Source organism: Leptonotus elevatus, chromosome 1 (assembly GCF_054856555.1).
Source record: "Leptonotus elevatus isolate MCC_2025b chromosome 1, RoL_Lele_1.0, whole genome shotgun sequence".
NCBI classification, from domain to species: Eukaryota; Metazoa; Chordata; class Actinopteri; order Syngnathiformes; family Syngnathidae; genus Leptonotus; species Leptonotus elevatus.
The window spans coordinates 35608884-35623235 of NC_141239.1; the positions used below are offsets into that span (position 1 = coordinate 35608884).

At 40.5% G+C, this 14352-nt stretch overlaps 1 protein-coding gene across 4 annotated transcripts in view; it reads left to right on the forward strand.

Moving 5' to 3' along the window:
• Nucleotides 1-14352, forward strand: part of LOC147181856 (nucleoprotein TPR-like) — a 31985-nt gene that overhangs the window by 5428 nt on the left and 12205 nt on the right. For all 4 annotated transcript variants that reach the window (XM_086095059.1, XM_086095076.1, XM_086095068.1 and 1 more), the window contains exons 10-29: nucleotides 341-478; nucleotides 1259-1353; nucleotides 2106-2303; nucleotides 2415-2522; nucleotides 2613-2830; nucleotides 5297-5460; nucleotides 6619-6740; nucleotides 6825-6973; nucleotides 7099-7261; nucleotides 7528-7662; nucleotides 8756-8896; nucleotides 9001-9184; nucleotides 9263-9450; nucleotides 9522-9662; nucleotides 11691-11807; nucleotides 12271-12474; nucleotides 12579-12754; nucleotides 12865-13012; nucleotides 13165-13302; nucleotides 13599-13730. In XM_086095059.1, coding sequence (XP_085951185.1) covers nucleotides 341-478; nucleotides 1259-1353; nucleotides 2106-2303; nucleotides 2415-2522; nucleotides 2613-2830; nucleotides 5297-5460; nucleotides 6619-6740; nucleotides 6825-6973; nucleotides 7099-7261; nucleotides 7528-7662; nucleotides 8756-8896; nucleotides 9001-9184; nucleotides 9263-9450; nucleotides 9522-9662; nucleotides 11691-11807; nucleotides 12271-12474; nucleotides 12579-12754; nucleotides 12865-13012; nucleotides 13165-13302; nucleotides 13599-13730 — 3059 coding nt within the window. The remainder of the gene's footprint in view (nucleotides 1-340; nucleotides 479-1258; nucleotides 1354-2105; nucleotides 2304-2414; nucleotides 2523-2612; nucleotides 2831-5296; nucleotides 5461-6618; nucleotides 6741-6824; nucleotides 6974-7098; nucleotides 7262-7527; nucleotides 7663-8755; nucleotides 8897-9000; nucleotides 9185-9262; nucleotides 9451-9521; nucleotides 9663-11690; nucleotides 11808-12270; nucleotides 12475-12578; nucleotides 12755-12864; nucleotides 13013-13164; nucleotides 13303-13598; nucleotides 13731-14352) is intronic.

The window sequence follows — 14352 nt, forward strand, 5'->3', positions numbered from 1 at the left end:
TCCTGGCTCAGCTCCAGAAAACAGGTGAGCTATGATTGACTGTGATGTCATTTTCTGGTGACATCAAGTAGAAAAATGGCTGCCCCCTGAGATGGAACACCCCCCCCCCCCACCCAAAAAACAGGTATCTTTTGCTGCTTAATTCATAATCCAGAAATGTAATTTTAATTAGAATATTCCATTTAGACTAGTAGGGCTGTATAAAACATAATATTGTAAAGAAGAATTTTGGGTTGACTTCACCTTTTAAAGGCATGTACTGTACCTCCATTTGAAAATGCTTAAAAACGTTTATGTCACTAAATCCTTCTATATCCTCTCTGTTATTGTGTACTGGTAGCTAGCAAAATGCTGGAAAAGAAGGTGTCTGATGCAGAGGAGCAAAAGACCCATATAGAGGCGGACCTTCGAGAGAAGCTCAAGAAAATAGAAAAGGAGCTGGAAAATTCTATGATGAAGGCCACTGCAAAATATTGCTGTAAGAAAAGATGACCACTTTCTTTTCATTCTTTTATGGAAATATTTGCTTGCGTGTGGTAAAGGTCCCATTCTGTTTTCTGGTTTAGATCTCTTGTCTGATTAAAACTAATTATTAATAAAATTGCATATTATCTTACAATAGCTCAATCTTAAAATTGTATTTGTACTTTAGATATGTATGAATTGGTTATATTAATTTAGTAAGGCTACATCATTGCAAAATTACGTGGTCATTAAAGCCCCTATCCCACTGAATTGCAAAAGTTGCGTTTCGCAAGAGCTTGACAGGATTCGGAATTGGTCGGAATATGTCGCATTTGTGTTGGGAGTTATTCGTAGTTGTCGCCATTATCGCTTTGTTTCGCCAACATGCGCCTTTATGGATACATGTGCTAATGATAGTCTGAAAATATTAGAACAAATCTCGCAGTGTTTTATATTTATTATTATTATTAATTGTTCATGTCTTAATGGCTCGATCCCGTTTGCCTGTAGCCAAACATTACGTCACTTTGAAACTCGCAATATTTTGGATGATATTCAAAAGCGTTATGTATTATTATTATTATTATTATTATATGAATGTGCAGCGGCTCTTCCATCTTAAATATAAAAAATATTGCGAGTTTTGTTCTGCCATTGCCATTTGTTGCTGCTGTGACCTTTCTTCCTGTTATATGTTATGGCAAAATTTTAATATGAGCGGGCATTTCATGAACACCTTCAGTCAGTGTAGTCTTGACCATTGTTACATAGTTTGTCGAATGTTTTCCTTCAGGTGCACCCTCACTGACTGAGGAGCAGCTGGAGTCCATGTGTCCGTCTGCAGCATCCATCGCTGCAATTGTCAAGCCTGGAATGAAGTTCTTTGATGTAAGTGGAACAAAACAAGCTATGTTTAACCACCTTTCTGGTTTCCATATAATACATTCATAATCTAATGTGAGAGAAGTTGAGTTGTGTTTGATATACATCAGAATTTGTTGTTGGAAATCATCTGCAACAATGGAAATTAGAGCAGTCAAATGATTACATTTTTTAATCAGATTAATCACATTTTAGAATTTTGATTAATTGCCTGCCAAATTTAATGAGCACCTGTTATGTGTGAATTATTTCGACATTTAATGTTATGAGGACGTCTTCAAAAAATTTTGATCCACTGCACACGCTCATCCTCTCTTTCTAATCTGTTAATTACTTGAATAATTTTAAATGGGGGGGGAAAATGACCCCAATAGTTTGACATGAACAAAAATTGTCATATGCAAACATTTATTAAATGCTTTACTTTAATGCATGTAGTTATGTTTATTGCTCAAACGCAACCTGTGCTACCTTTAACGTAACTATCTGCTGTCAGCTGAAGGATCATCTTTGGTCAAAATTAACTGTGATTAATCTGCATTACTACTTGATTAATGCAATAATTGTTTTTAATTAATTAATTAGTTAACACGTTAACTTTAACAGCACTAATGGAAATGCTGTTTTATTGATTGTATTTGTATATGTAGATTTGATATTTTCCTGCCTTTCTGATGCTGTTTTTATCTTCTTTATCAAGTAACTATAGCCCTCTGACTGATTTCTTCTGACTTCTGTGTTTGTCTATGTGCTGTCAGCTGTATAATGCATATTCTGAGTGTCAGACTCAGCTGCAACTGCAGAAGCAGGAGACCAGAAGGGTGAGCAAAGAGTTGGATGAGGTCGTCCAGGAGGTGGAATCCAAAGCACCTGTGCTCAGACGTCAGAGGGAGGAGTATGAGACCATGCAGGGTTCAGTGGCCTCCTTGTGGAATAAACTGGAACAGGCTCGAAAGGTCTGAGACATTGATATTCAATAACAATACGTCCATCATTACAATTACCGTGAAAATAAATCTAAATGACTTGGCATATTTCTTTACATACAACTTGTGTGTTGTTATTAGGAGATCTTGAGTTTACAGAAAGAGAAGGATAAGGCCACGCAACATTGTGACTATTTGGAGAAGGACAAGCTGAGGACAGAAAGACTGCTGGATGATTCCTCTGCACAAGTATGTTGCATATAGCCATGTACACAATACACACATACACGCTATTTGCATTGATAAAATATTGTGCTCACTGCTGTTCATTCATTCCAGGTGTGCGCACTGCTGGTTGAACTTGAAGAAGCCCGAGGAACTCAGGTGACCAAAGATGATGACAGTTCCTCTAACATTTCTGGCCAGGTCATCAGGCCCCATCAGATTTCCTTCCGCAGTGTCGAGGAGCTCCAGACACAAAACAGAAGCCTACATGAAAAGCTGAGGAAACTAGAGGAAGATAACACAAGGCAGCAAACCCTTACAACATCAGCACGGTAAGAATGCTATTATTGCAATGCCTTTTTTTTCCTTCTTTTTTGGGGGGTAAACCTTCATGGTGCAGCACTTGAAATGAAACAATTACAGTGGTCCCTTGCTTCTTCTTCTTCTTCTTCTTCTTCTTCTTTTCCTTTCAGCTTTTCCCTTCAGAGGTCGCCACAGCGAATCCGTTGCCTCCATCTAACCCTGTCCTCTGCATTCTCTGCTCTCACACCAACCACCTTCATGTCCTCTTTAACTACATCCATAACCCCAAAAAACTCTTTGGTCTTCCTCTAAACCTCCTCCCTGACATTTGGAAACTCAGCACCCTTCTGCCAATATACTCATAATCTCTCCTCTGGACATGTCCAAACCATCTCAGTCTGGCCTCTCTGACTTTATCTCCAAAGCCTCTAACATGTGCTTTCCCTCTGATGTACTCATTTCTGATTCTATCCATCCTGGTCACTCCCAAAGAGAACCGCAGCATCTTCATCTCTGCCACCTCAAGCTCTGCCTCCCGTCTTTTCCTCAGTGGCACTGTTTCCAGACCAAACAACATCGCTGGTCTCGCCACAGTATTACAAACCTTTCCTTTCATTTGAGCTGAAACTCTTCTATCACACCTGACACTTTTCTCCACCCGTTCCAGCCTGCCTGCACACGCTTCTTCACTTCTTTTCCACAGTTTCCATTGCTCTGGACTGTTGACCCTAAATACTTAAACTCCTCCACCTTCTTGGTCTCTTCTCCCTGTAACCTCACTCTTCCACTTGGGTCCTTCCCATTCTCACACAGATACTCCGTCTTGCTACGGCTAATCTTCATTCCCCTCCTTTCCAGGGCAAACATCCACGCCTCTAGCTTCTCCTCCACCTGTTCCCTGCTCTCACTACAAATCACAATGTCATCTGCAGACATAATAGTCCATGGAGATTCCTGTCTAACCTCATCTGTCATCCTGTCCATTACCATAGCAAACAAGAAGGGGCTCAGAGCTGATCCCTGATGTAGTCCCATCAGGGAAGGGGGGGGGGGCATGAAACCATACTGCTGCTCACAAATGTTCACTTCTGCCCTCAGTCTAGCAGTCTAGAGTCTACTACTCTTTCCCATAGCTTCATTGTGTGGCTCATTATCTTTATTCCTCTGTAGTTGCCACAACTCTGTACGTCTCCCTTGTTCTTAAATATGGGCCCCAACACACTTCTCCTCCATTCCTCAGGCATCTTCTCACTATCTAAGATCCTGTTTAACAACCCAGTTAGAAATTCTACTGCTACCTCTCCTAGACACTTCCATACCTCCACAGGTATATCATTAGGACCGAGTGCCTTTCCACACTTCATCCTCTTCAATGGCCATCTCACTTCATCGTTATTAATCTATGCTACTTCCTGGTCCACCACAGTCCTCATTCATCTACTCTTCAAAGTACTCTTTCCATCTTCCCATCACACTACTGGCATCTGTCAACACACTTCCATTCCTATCCTTTATTACCCTAACCTGTTGCACGTCATTCCCATCTCTGTCTCTTTGCCTTGCCAACCTGCATAGGTCAGTCTCTCCCTCCTTACTATCCAACCTAGCATACAAGTCATCGTAAGCCCCTTGTTTGGCCTTTGCCACTTCTACTTTCATCCTAAGCTGCATTTCCCTGTACTCCTGTCTACTTTCTTTAGTCCTCTGTGTCCCACTTCTTCTTAGCTAACCTCTTTCTCTGGATCCACTTCTGCACCTCCTCATTACACCAGCAAGTCTCCTTTCTCCTTTCCTTCCAGGTTACACACTAAGGACAGTCCTACCTATCTCCCTGATCACATTTGCTGTAGTTGTCCAGTCATCTAGAAGCACCTCCTGACTATCCAGAGCCTGTCTCAATTCCTTCCTGAAAGTCATACAACACTTTTCCTTTTTCAGCTTCCACCATTTCGTCCTCTGTTCTGCCTTTGCCGTCTTTTTCTTCCTCACCACCAGAGTCATCCTACACACTACCATCCTATGCTGTCTGGCTACACTCTCACCTACCACTACTTTGCAGTAGTGGTAGTTTGCAGGTCCCTTGCTACTTCGCTGTTCACATATCTCGGATTCACTTTATCGCAGATTTGCATTTGGGTCCAAAATTCCTGTATTACGAGGTTTAGCTTGGGTTGTACCTCACTATATCGCAGATTTTTTTAGTGATTGGTTATTATATTTGCATGATAATTGAAATAATATTCTTAATGTTTTTCAAAAACATTACCATTCTTGTATGTTATTCGTTTTAGTTGTTTGATACATCTGTTGTAGTTTCTGTTTATTGGGGGTTTGAATGAAACTTAAAACCATCATTCCACATCACACGTGGTGAAACACCCTGTATCATTTTATGCATTGTACAATTTTTATTGACCTAAGGCTAAAGAACAATTTGCTTTCAATGAACTTCACTAATGAATTGATTAATTAATTGCCTGTCTGTTTACTTGCAGTGTGTCAGAATTGGAGACCAGTCTGGATAAACTTGAGAAGGAGGTAGAGCAATTGAGAGAGCAGAGCAACCTACAGAAGCAACTTGCTGACTCTAACGCAAGACAGAGAGACATGTACAAAACCCTGCTACAACAGAGCACTGGCTTTAACCTGCCCTCTCAAGGTGATATATAGTACCCATTTGAATTTGAATTTAAATGTATTTATTTGAAAATGGGCAATGCACACTAATCAACATTTTACAATGTAAATATGCCCAAGTTAGCTAAATTAAGCTAATTTTCATCGGCATTCCCTTGGCCATAAGTAAGAGCCAGCCTACAATGAGTCATTACAATCACACATCAATTTACGAAATACAATAATATTCCAAGAATACATTTCCTGTACAGGTGATCTCTCTCACTCACCGAGAGCAGATTTGGCCAGACTTCAACCACTAAATTTAGTATTTTTGTTAAAGGCATTTGCATTTGTCTCCAATTTAAGTAAAAGTTGGCAGAACATTTTGGGAGCTCACAGTCCCCACTTGTTAAGGCTCTGGTGGTTGGTTTTGGAGAAGCTCTGCCGCCTCATCATGAGATCACACAATTTTGAAAGGTAAAGAGCTTGTGTTTTTTTTAATAATACCATGGCATTGGTTTCCTATCAAAAGTCTTAATTGCCCTTTTATACTGTTAAGCTATTGGCTTCGAAATGGAGGCGGATGAATATAACCATGCTGTAACGCAATGTGGCAGATGTGAAAAAAACCATTGTGTATACACCAGGGCAGTAATTCTTTTCAAATGAAACAAAAGCAATTTAGATTTGACTTAGTTTACCTGACTTTGAAACTTCAAATGTTTATTCCCAAACGATATCCATTTCATTTACCTCAAGAATTGGTTCACGCTCTAAGCAAACTTCAAAGGTACCATTTGAAGATTTACTGATGGAGAAACACATTGAGAATGTTTTTTTTTTTACATTTAGATTGCATTATTTAGATGGGATTCTTCAAGCCATTGTAAGATGTTGATTTTCGACCTTTTCATTGTTTGAATTATTTGTTGCGTATCTCACATGTAATAAAGTAAGAGAATGATGCTACTCAGGATTCACAAGAAAAATATATTACAGCCATGTCTCAGGTTTCATTGTGAAGATTTGATTATAACAAGACCAAAATACAGTTGAATGTATGAGCAACACTCACATCGTAGTGAAAATGTTGATTAAACAGGCACTAAAAAACAAATGAGAGAATCAATTTTTTAGGAAGAGAACCTAAACCTGAATGAGTAAAAATACATTTATTTGACGTGTTTGCCCCATCCAGATTTTTCACACCCTGCAAGTGCACACACACGACCATCAGCCCCAGTAACTCGTTCAACGCCTCAAAGAGGCGCTGCTGCTGACTCTGCACAAACCGCACAGGCTAAAGCTGCATTAAAGCAGGTAAAGCATTCTTCTGAAATTCTGTGGTAAGTGGTATTCAATTTAAGCATCTGTTTAGCTCAATGTGGGTCTCTGCTCCTCCAGCTAAGTGACGCCTTCACCTTGTATAAAAAAGAAAAGGCAGAGAACGACAGAATGTTGAATGATTCGCATGACAAACTGGAGCAGCAGCTGACAGAGGTTCGCTCAAGTAATGCCAAATTGACTTCTCAATTGGAGTTCAGCAACGAGAGGTGTGAGCAAAATTACAGTCATGATAAATATATCTTATCAGATCCAAATATCTTATTGTTAAAATCTTGTCTTTTTGTAATGTTTTTATGAATGACTTTTTGTATTGTATCTCTTTTTATGATAGGTATGAGATGCTTCAAGAGAGTGTCATGGCGTTTCGTAGAGAGACCTCGGCCCTCCAGGGCAGGAACCAAAAACTGGCTGCGGCAGTTCAATGGCATGAGCAGATAATCCACACTATGACTCAAGACCTGCGGCAAGCTAATGAAAAACTGGCACTTGAGGAGGTGTGCAGTACAACATTCTCGACTTAACCCACTTAGGGTTTTAATATAACAACCAAATATTGTGACACTAATTGTTGAAAAACATTTTTTTTCTCCCAGAGGCTCACACTACACCTGTTTGTGTGTCTTAGTTCATTTTCTCTTTCACTGAATAATCTACAAACAAGTTACTGAGATGTGTTTCCACACTGAGAGGGTCTAGCTATTATGCACCCAGTTTAATGTTCGTGCCCAACTGCTATTGCACTTTTTATCCTTGTCTGTAGATGCGAGTTGAAAACTTGACTAAAGAAAGAGACATGTTAAAACAAGCAGAGAGTCGACTATATCGAGAGAAAGAGGACGTGCTGGCAGAGCAACGTAACCAAAACCTACTACTCACCAACCTCAAGACCATACAGGTAGTATCCCTCTGTTCTCATGACATGTCATGAGTCCACTTTTGTATTTACAAAAAATGCTTATGGGCTAGATTGGTTGGTATGGTGGAGCTTGAGCTGAGCCCCGCACAGTCCGCCTTTCTGTTAGACGATTAGTAGCAGACTGTGGCAAAATTATATGTAGTCAAGACACAGGTACTGACTGCAGTTATTGGCATTATGGAAGGCAAGCCAAAAGTTTTCTTTGCAATCATATTCTATGTCGGCGCTCACCTTTTTACTGGGTTTGGTAACGTGACGTTCGCAATGCGAACCCATGACTTCAGTTTCAGCCAACAGCAGGGGATAGTGCACATTAAATGTCAGGCTCCTTGGATAGGTTGGATGGCTAAAAACGTGTGGTTTAAGCTGCATAATTCTTATTACACAAATGTTAAATGCATTTTCACTGCCTTGAGGGGGCAATTACGTTTTTTTCCCCCCACAATTTAAAATGGTTTCTAGGCGTTTTGTTAAAAAAGAAAAAAAAGAAATCAATAAATTTTGGGGTGGGTGATTATGTCTTGGATATGCAGTTCTGTCTATTTTAGAGTAGTCCCACTTTTGTCACAGTGAGACAAAAGTTGGAACACATTTCTCAGACACGTTTTGAAAAAAAAATGTAGCTCACAAAAAATTACTTTGTTGTGTACTGTAATGTCACACTTGATGGCTGGGTAGGCACATCAATTCCCAACTATTTATTAATGCTGCTCAATGCAGGAAATTGAATTTCGAATAGTTACTGCTACATGTGGCCAAAAATCTGCACACACTCCCTTCTTCACGGACACACTGCACGTTTGACATCACATCCACAGACAGAGGGTGGGAAATTGAAACCCAAATCCAGTCTGAAAACTATTGGCCAGAGGCTTGCAGTAGTACCCATTGTGAAAAGCTAAAGTGTTTATCTGCTAATTAGAAGATGTTTTTATTCATAAATGGTCAAGTAAAAAGGCAATTGTAAAGATGTTTTAGGGTACATTGCTAAATAGAGCATCTTTAAGTAAAAAGTAAATTTTCCACATCATGTCCCTTTAAATTATTTTCACTTTTTCTCTTAATTGTCTAGTTAACCATGGAACATACAGACACAGCCATGCGTCAGCGACTTGACAGTAAGATTGCGACTCTGGAAACAGAACTGGCCTCAATGAAGACTCGGCTGGAGCAAGAAGTAGCCCAGAGACATGCCCTTGGACGCAATATGGATGTACGTAACCTTTTATATGTATTTTAACATTTCAGTTGAACAAAGATTGTAGATGGTAATCATTTCTTTTATGTCCAATTCCTTTTTTTTTTTTTTTAATCTAGGCTCAGTTGCTAGAAGCTAAAAAACAACTTCAGACACGTAACACCTTGCAGCAGAAGACAAGAGAGTTGTTGAAGAACTCTGAACAGCAGGTAGCTGCGCTAAAAGCTCAATTGGCTTCCACCTCATCTGAGGGTGTTAGCACCCCAGTTACCAGAGCGGCAACTCTTAGAACACCTGTCAGAGGTAACGGTTTCCTTTGAGTGAAACAATGTTACCTTGTAGTCAATGCATTTTTCACTATTTCTCCCGATGTATTTTCAGTGCGCTCTCCGGTTCAAACCACTCAGCAGCCTGCCATGTCCGAGCTGGCCGAGGTCAAAAGTAACCTAAGTGCTGCAGAGGAACAGAACAGCAAATTAGAAGAACAGCTAAACAATGCTAATGCTACTGTTGAGCAGTACAGGGCTGTGGTACTGACTTTGGAAGATAGTCTGAAGAATGAGAAAGAGGTAAAGTTGATGCCAATTCTTTTTACAAACACAGTCATGCGGATTCACATCTTTTCTTGATGTCCTCTCAGCAACGCTCTCCTCTTGAGATGAGACTCAAGGAGTCAGAAGATATCCAGAAGCAGATGGAAAACAGAATATTAGAGGTGGAGAAAAAGAATCAGCTAGCACAAGAGGACAGGAGGAAGGCTTTGGACACACTTGAAAAACAAGTAGGTCTTGTCACACACTTGAGTAAATTTGTAGGAAATCCACATTCACATTCAACCATTGTTCCAGCCCTCAGCATTTATTGTAAATTGACCTGCACAGGTCCGTTTTTTCAACACTCTTCTCCAACTCACCCAGCCGATTCAAAACCATGTCTGCTTTGCAACCCACTTCTGCGCCATTAGTACCACAATCTCTCCTCCTAATAAATAAGACCATCCGACTAAATGTATCTCATTTAATGAGGCTGTTGTCAATAATAAGCCGTCTGCTGTAGCTGCATTCACGTTCATGCACACCTCATTTCCTGGTTCTCCACTAAACCCAACCTAGATATAAATATGGTGCCTTTGCCGGAACATCCAGAATTAAAATGTTTGTTGGTTATTCTTAAGTTTTAGTGTCCAGGGCTCCAAGCTGTACCTAAATTGTCGCATTTTGCCCTTAAAATTTGAGAAAGAGAGTGCAAATAAACTTTTAATCCACTCAACCCATTAAAAAAAAATCGACTTTTTGGTTGTTGCCGTCACAACACTTGTGCTCCACACTTAAGGCCTCGTTATGGACTATATGCCACTGAGGAGGCAGGACTTCCGGATTTTCACCCATCTACTTTGTTTCCGTTTCTGGTTTGCGACGTGTGGGCCGCGTCCCAGTACTTGCGCTTCCGCCTTTGTGCCCCTCGGTTGCGCGTTCTCGTCGGCTGGTGCCAGGCTGTGAGTGTGTAGTGTCTGTCTCAATGTCCGAAGCATTTCAGATAGCCATGACGCCCTCCCGCCGATGAGCGGGGAGCGCGCGGTTGGGGGGTGGAGTGTTGGCAGTGGCCGGAAACGCCGCTGATGTGTAAAAGTCGGAAGTCCGTGGCATCTACCCCATACTTCTGTGTCAGGCGACAGTGGGGTGCTGCTCGTGCATTTGCCTTCTTACATCAGGTTGTATTGAAAATGTGCTGGAGTTTCACTTTAAGTCGGGGTGTCACTACGGCTGCTATTGGCTAGGACGCCACAGAGTGGAGATTCAGGAATTTGTTTTTCGTTTCCGGAACAAGGAACAAAGCCAGGGGGGAGAGTTGGCTCATCACCATGGCAATTATATAATGCCAATTTGCAATGGTTACTGTTGGCCGTAACTTGCCAAAACACAAGAGTCCGTGCTGAGCGAACACAGTTTTCTCTCTCTCTCTCTCTCTCGCCCCCTCACTCGCTCTTTTGCTCTCCGTCTCTCTCTCTCTCTCTCTCTCTCTCTCTCTCTCTCTCTCTCTCTCTCTTCCTCTCTCGTATAAATATATATATTTAAGATGTACAGTATATCTTATACTTGGGGTTTATGTTGTCGAAACTTTCACAATAAAATGTAAATTGAAAATACTATCCTTTCTGCAATTATTTTTCAGTAATACAGTGAAAATTGAGAGAAATGTGAATATTTAATTTACAGTGTGGAGCCTTGTTGTTGTCATTCTACTACTAGTATTAAGCACAACAAGTTGCATGTGCAATGTGCTATACAAGTAAAGCTGCCATGCCTGTCTTGATTAGCCTTTATTCCTGTGTACAGTAATATCTGGACTATAAGCCACTACATTTTTCACTTGCATTCGACCCTGCGGCTAATACAAAGGTGCGGCTTGTCCATCAGATTACAAGGGGGCGCACTATAAAGGAAGCGCAGGCAGAGCAAAACAAACCAAGTGAGCCCAAATACAGTAGGAGAGGCCCTCATTATGGAAAAGAAAGTAGTGGGAACCTGGTGCTGTAACATTAAAACACCTGCGGTTTACAGTTGGGTGCGGCTTATATGTGTAATACACTCTAGTATTCCCCAAAATTTAGCTAGCGCGGCTTATGGTAAGGTGCGCCCTATAGTCCAGAAATTACTGTACTTGGTTTTGCTTGCAGCTGAACCTGACAGATTTTTTTTTTAAACATTCCCCTGTGCGGTACTGGTAACCACTCAACTTGAAGCATTGGTTACATTAATTAGAAATGTAGTATAAAGTGTTGTGCTTTTTTTTGGGGTGTCTTTTCCAGTTGAGTGACCTGCAGCGCAGTTTAAAGACCAGCCAAGTAGAGCAGCAGGAGGCACTGGAGAGAGCTGCTAAAGCTGTCACCCTAGAGCAAAAAGCCATACAGGAGAGCCTGCTGCAGGTAACAAGTAAATACACACACACACACACACAGTTGTTACCGACTTGAGTTAGTTTCTTTCTACTGGCAGGGCATATGCGCGGTAGGCATTTCTCATTGACACACAAAGTGGGAAGACTGCACGTGTATGCTTAATTTGGCCCTGGCACTGGGCCAGGAGGAATAATCGCACTCAAGCATTGTGTAATTAGAATTGGCCACGGGTGAGTGCGCCCTTGCAGCCTCATTTTTCACAGATACCTCCTTGTCTTAGCTAATTTTGTTTAATCATTCTCAGTATTGTCCTCTAGCACAAAATGCAATTTATTTTGGATTTGTTTGTTTGCATGTTAAGAGTATAACTCCATAAAGCTACCTATTTTTTTTTATTTTTAACTAAACTAAGTACCGGTAGACTTGTTAATTGTGTATATCTGTCGTCGTGCTGGATTTACTGGAGCAAAATTTTTATTTTCTGTCTTAGACTAAGCAAGCTGGTGAGGCTCAAGCGAAATACGAGCGAGAGCTGATGCTTCATGCTGCAGATGTGGAAGTCCTTAAGGAGTTAAAGAAAACTTTGCATCAAGGAGCAGCACGGAAAAGCGAGCAAGAGGAACAACTGAACAAGTCCAACTCACTCTTACAGGAGAAAACTGCAGGCTGGACAACTTTGGAGAATCAGCTGAAGGTGGGAGGAATGACTCTGGAACCTTTTACACAGAAACTACCACTACATATCTTTTATTAAAACGTTTTTGTATCACCCATTGGTATTTACTTTGATTCTCTCAGGATGAATTGGCTAGTCAGAGTCGGCAGTGTCAAGAGCTGGGAAAACAGAACGATCTCCTGCACATACAGATGGATGAAATGGCTGCAAGGAGTCGTCAACAGCAACCACAGCAACAGCTTGACCTGTCATTCAATGAGGAAGGGAAGACGCTTGAGCAGATACAAGAAATACTCAGGTATGTTAGTGTTACATACACTTCAAAAGATGGTTGAGGAAGATGGAGTTCGGTGTTTAATTTTGTTTAGTAGCGGCCAACTGAATTTGAACAATCTATGCATGTTGTAGGTTTGTGCGGAAAGAGAAGGAGATTGCTGTGGCTCGAGGTGAAGCCTCTGAGGGAGAAGCTCTCCGCTACAAACAACGAGTGGAACACCAAAACCGGGAACTTAAGGAGCTTCAGGAAGCTTTGAATGCTGAGAGAGAGAAGCTGCAGGTAGGAAAGGAATTTGTGGATAGCTCAACAAAATTATTTGAACATCTAATTTATGATCAAAGCAGCAAATTAGTTCGGAAATGTCCAGAAATTATCTGTGAGGAAGGGTGGGCTATTAATAGACACAAACACAGATTTTGTCATGCTCTCAGACCATAGTGAAGACACTGGCTCATAAAGAAGCTCAGCTGAAGAACATGGGGAATGTCAGCACTCTACAAGAGACCAACAAGATGCTGAAAATGGAGAGAGAGAAATTGGAACAGGAGCTGCAGCAAACACAAGCAAAAGTAAGCGTATCCTCTGGGTACAATTTTGTCATTAATATTTTATTTTATTATCTATCTATATATCCATCTATATCTATATATCCATCCATCCAGGTAAGGCAATTGAGAACAGATTTGCATTTGCAATGCAGACCTTTACCTAACAGCGTTGATAATTACCACAATCACGTTTTAAATTTCTCTAATGGATTATATACCCATATAACTAAAATTCTAGATTTGTGTTTTTTTAGAATTGGTGTCTTGATTTTTATTCAGCTACATTCTGACGCCCCGTTGTTTCTATTGTCAATCAGGTGAAGAAGCTGGAGTCCAACATTAGCCCACTACATGAGTCATTGTCTCATCTTTCTGACAGAAATGGCTCCCTGCAGGCTGATAAAAAGTTGTTAGAAGACGACGTTAAACACTTGAAAGCCAAAGTACAGGTAAGTCTTAAGTACAATTAATGACTAGCTTTATCCTATAGAGTAAACTTGTGTTCTAGATTATTAACGCATTCAAATCCAAAAACGTTAAAATACATTTTTAAAAACCGGTACTTTTTCTCTTAACTCCCAAAAACCTATGTATACGTTTTTTTTGTTAGTTTTTTTAAAAATGTTTTTTTATGCTAGAGCATACAGAAGGCTTTGATGCAGCTTCTGACCCGAAGAGGTCGCATAAAACAATAGTAGTTATTACAAAAATCAGCCAACAGGTAGCAGCAGAGTATAAGAGATCAGCCAGGGCCATGTTGCAACAAGCTCTTTTCCCCAGTGTTTTCAACACGTTTGTGAATAATGATGAAACATAGCTATATTCTAATGCTAATAGCTACAAAACGGAAACAGATACAAATATAATTTTTTTTCAATGAAAGAAGAGAATCTATTCTTTCTTTTGGTAGGGTCCATGTTTTATAGCAACAGAACAGAATATGATGTGGGTCTTGCAAAATCAGTCAAAATCCAGTAAAACAGCCGGGAGTGAAGGGGGTTGCTTCAGTGAAAATGGCTGGGAGTGAATGAGTTAATAATGATGACCTCTCTCTCGAAGTACTCACAAATT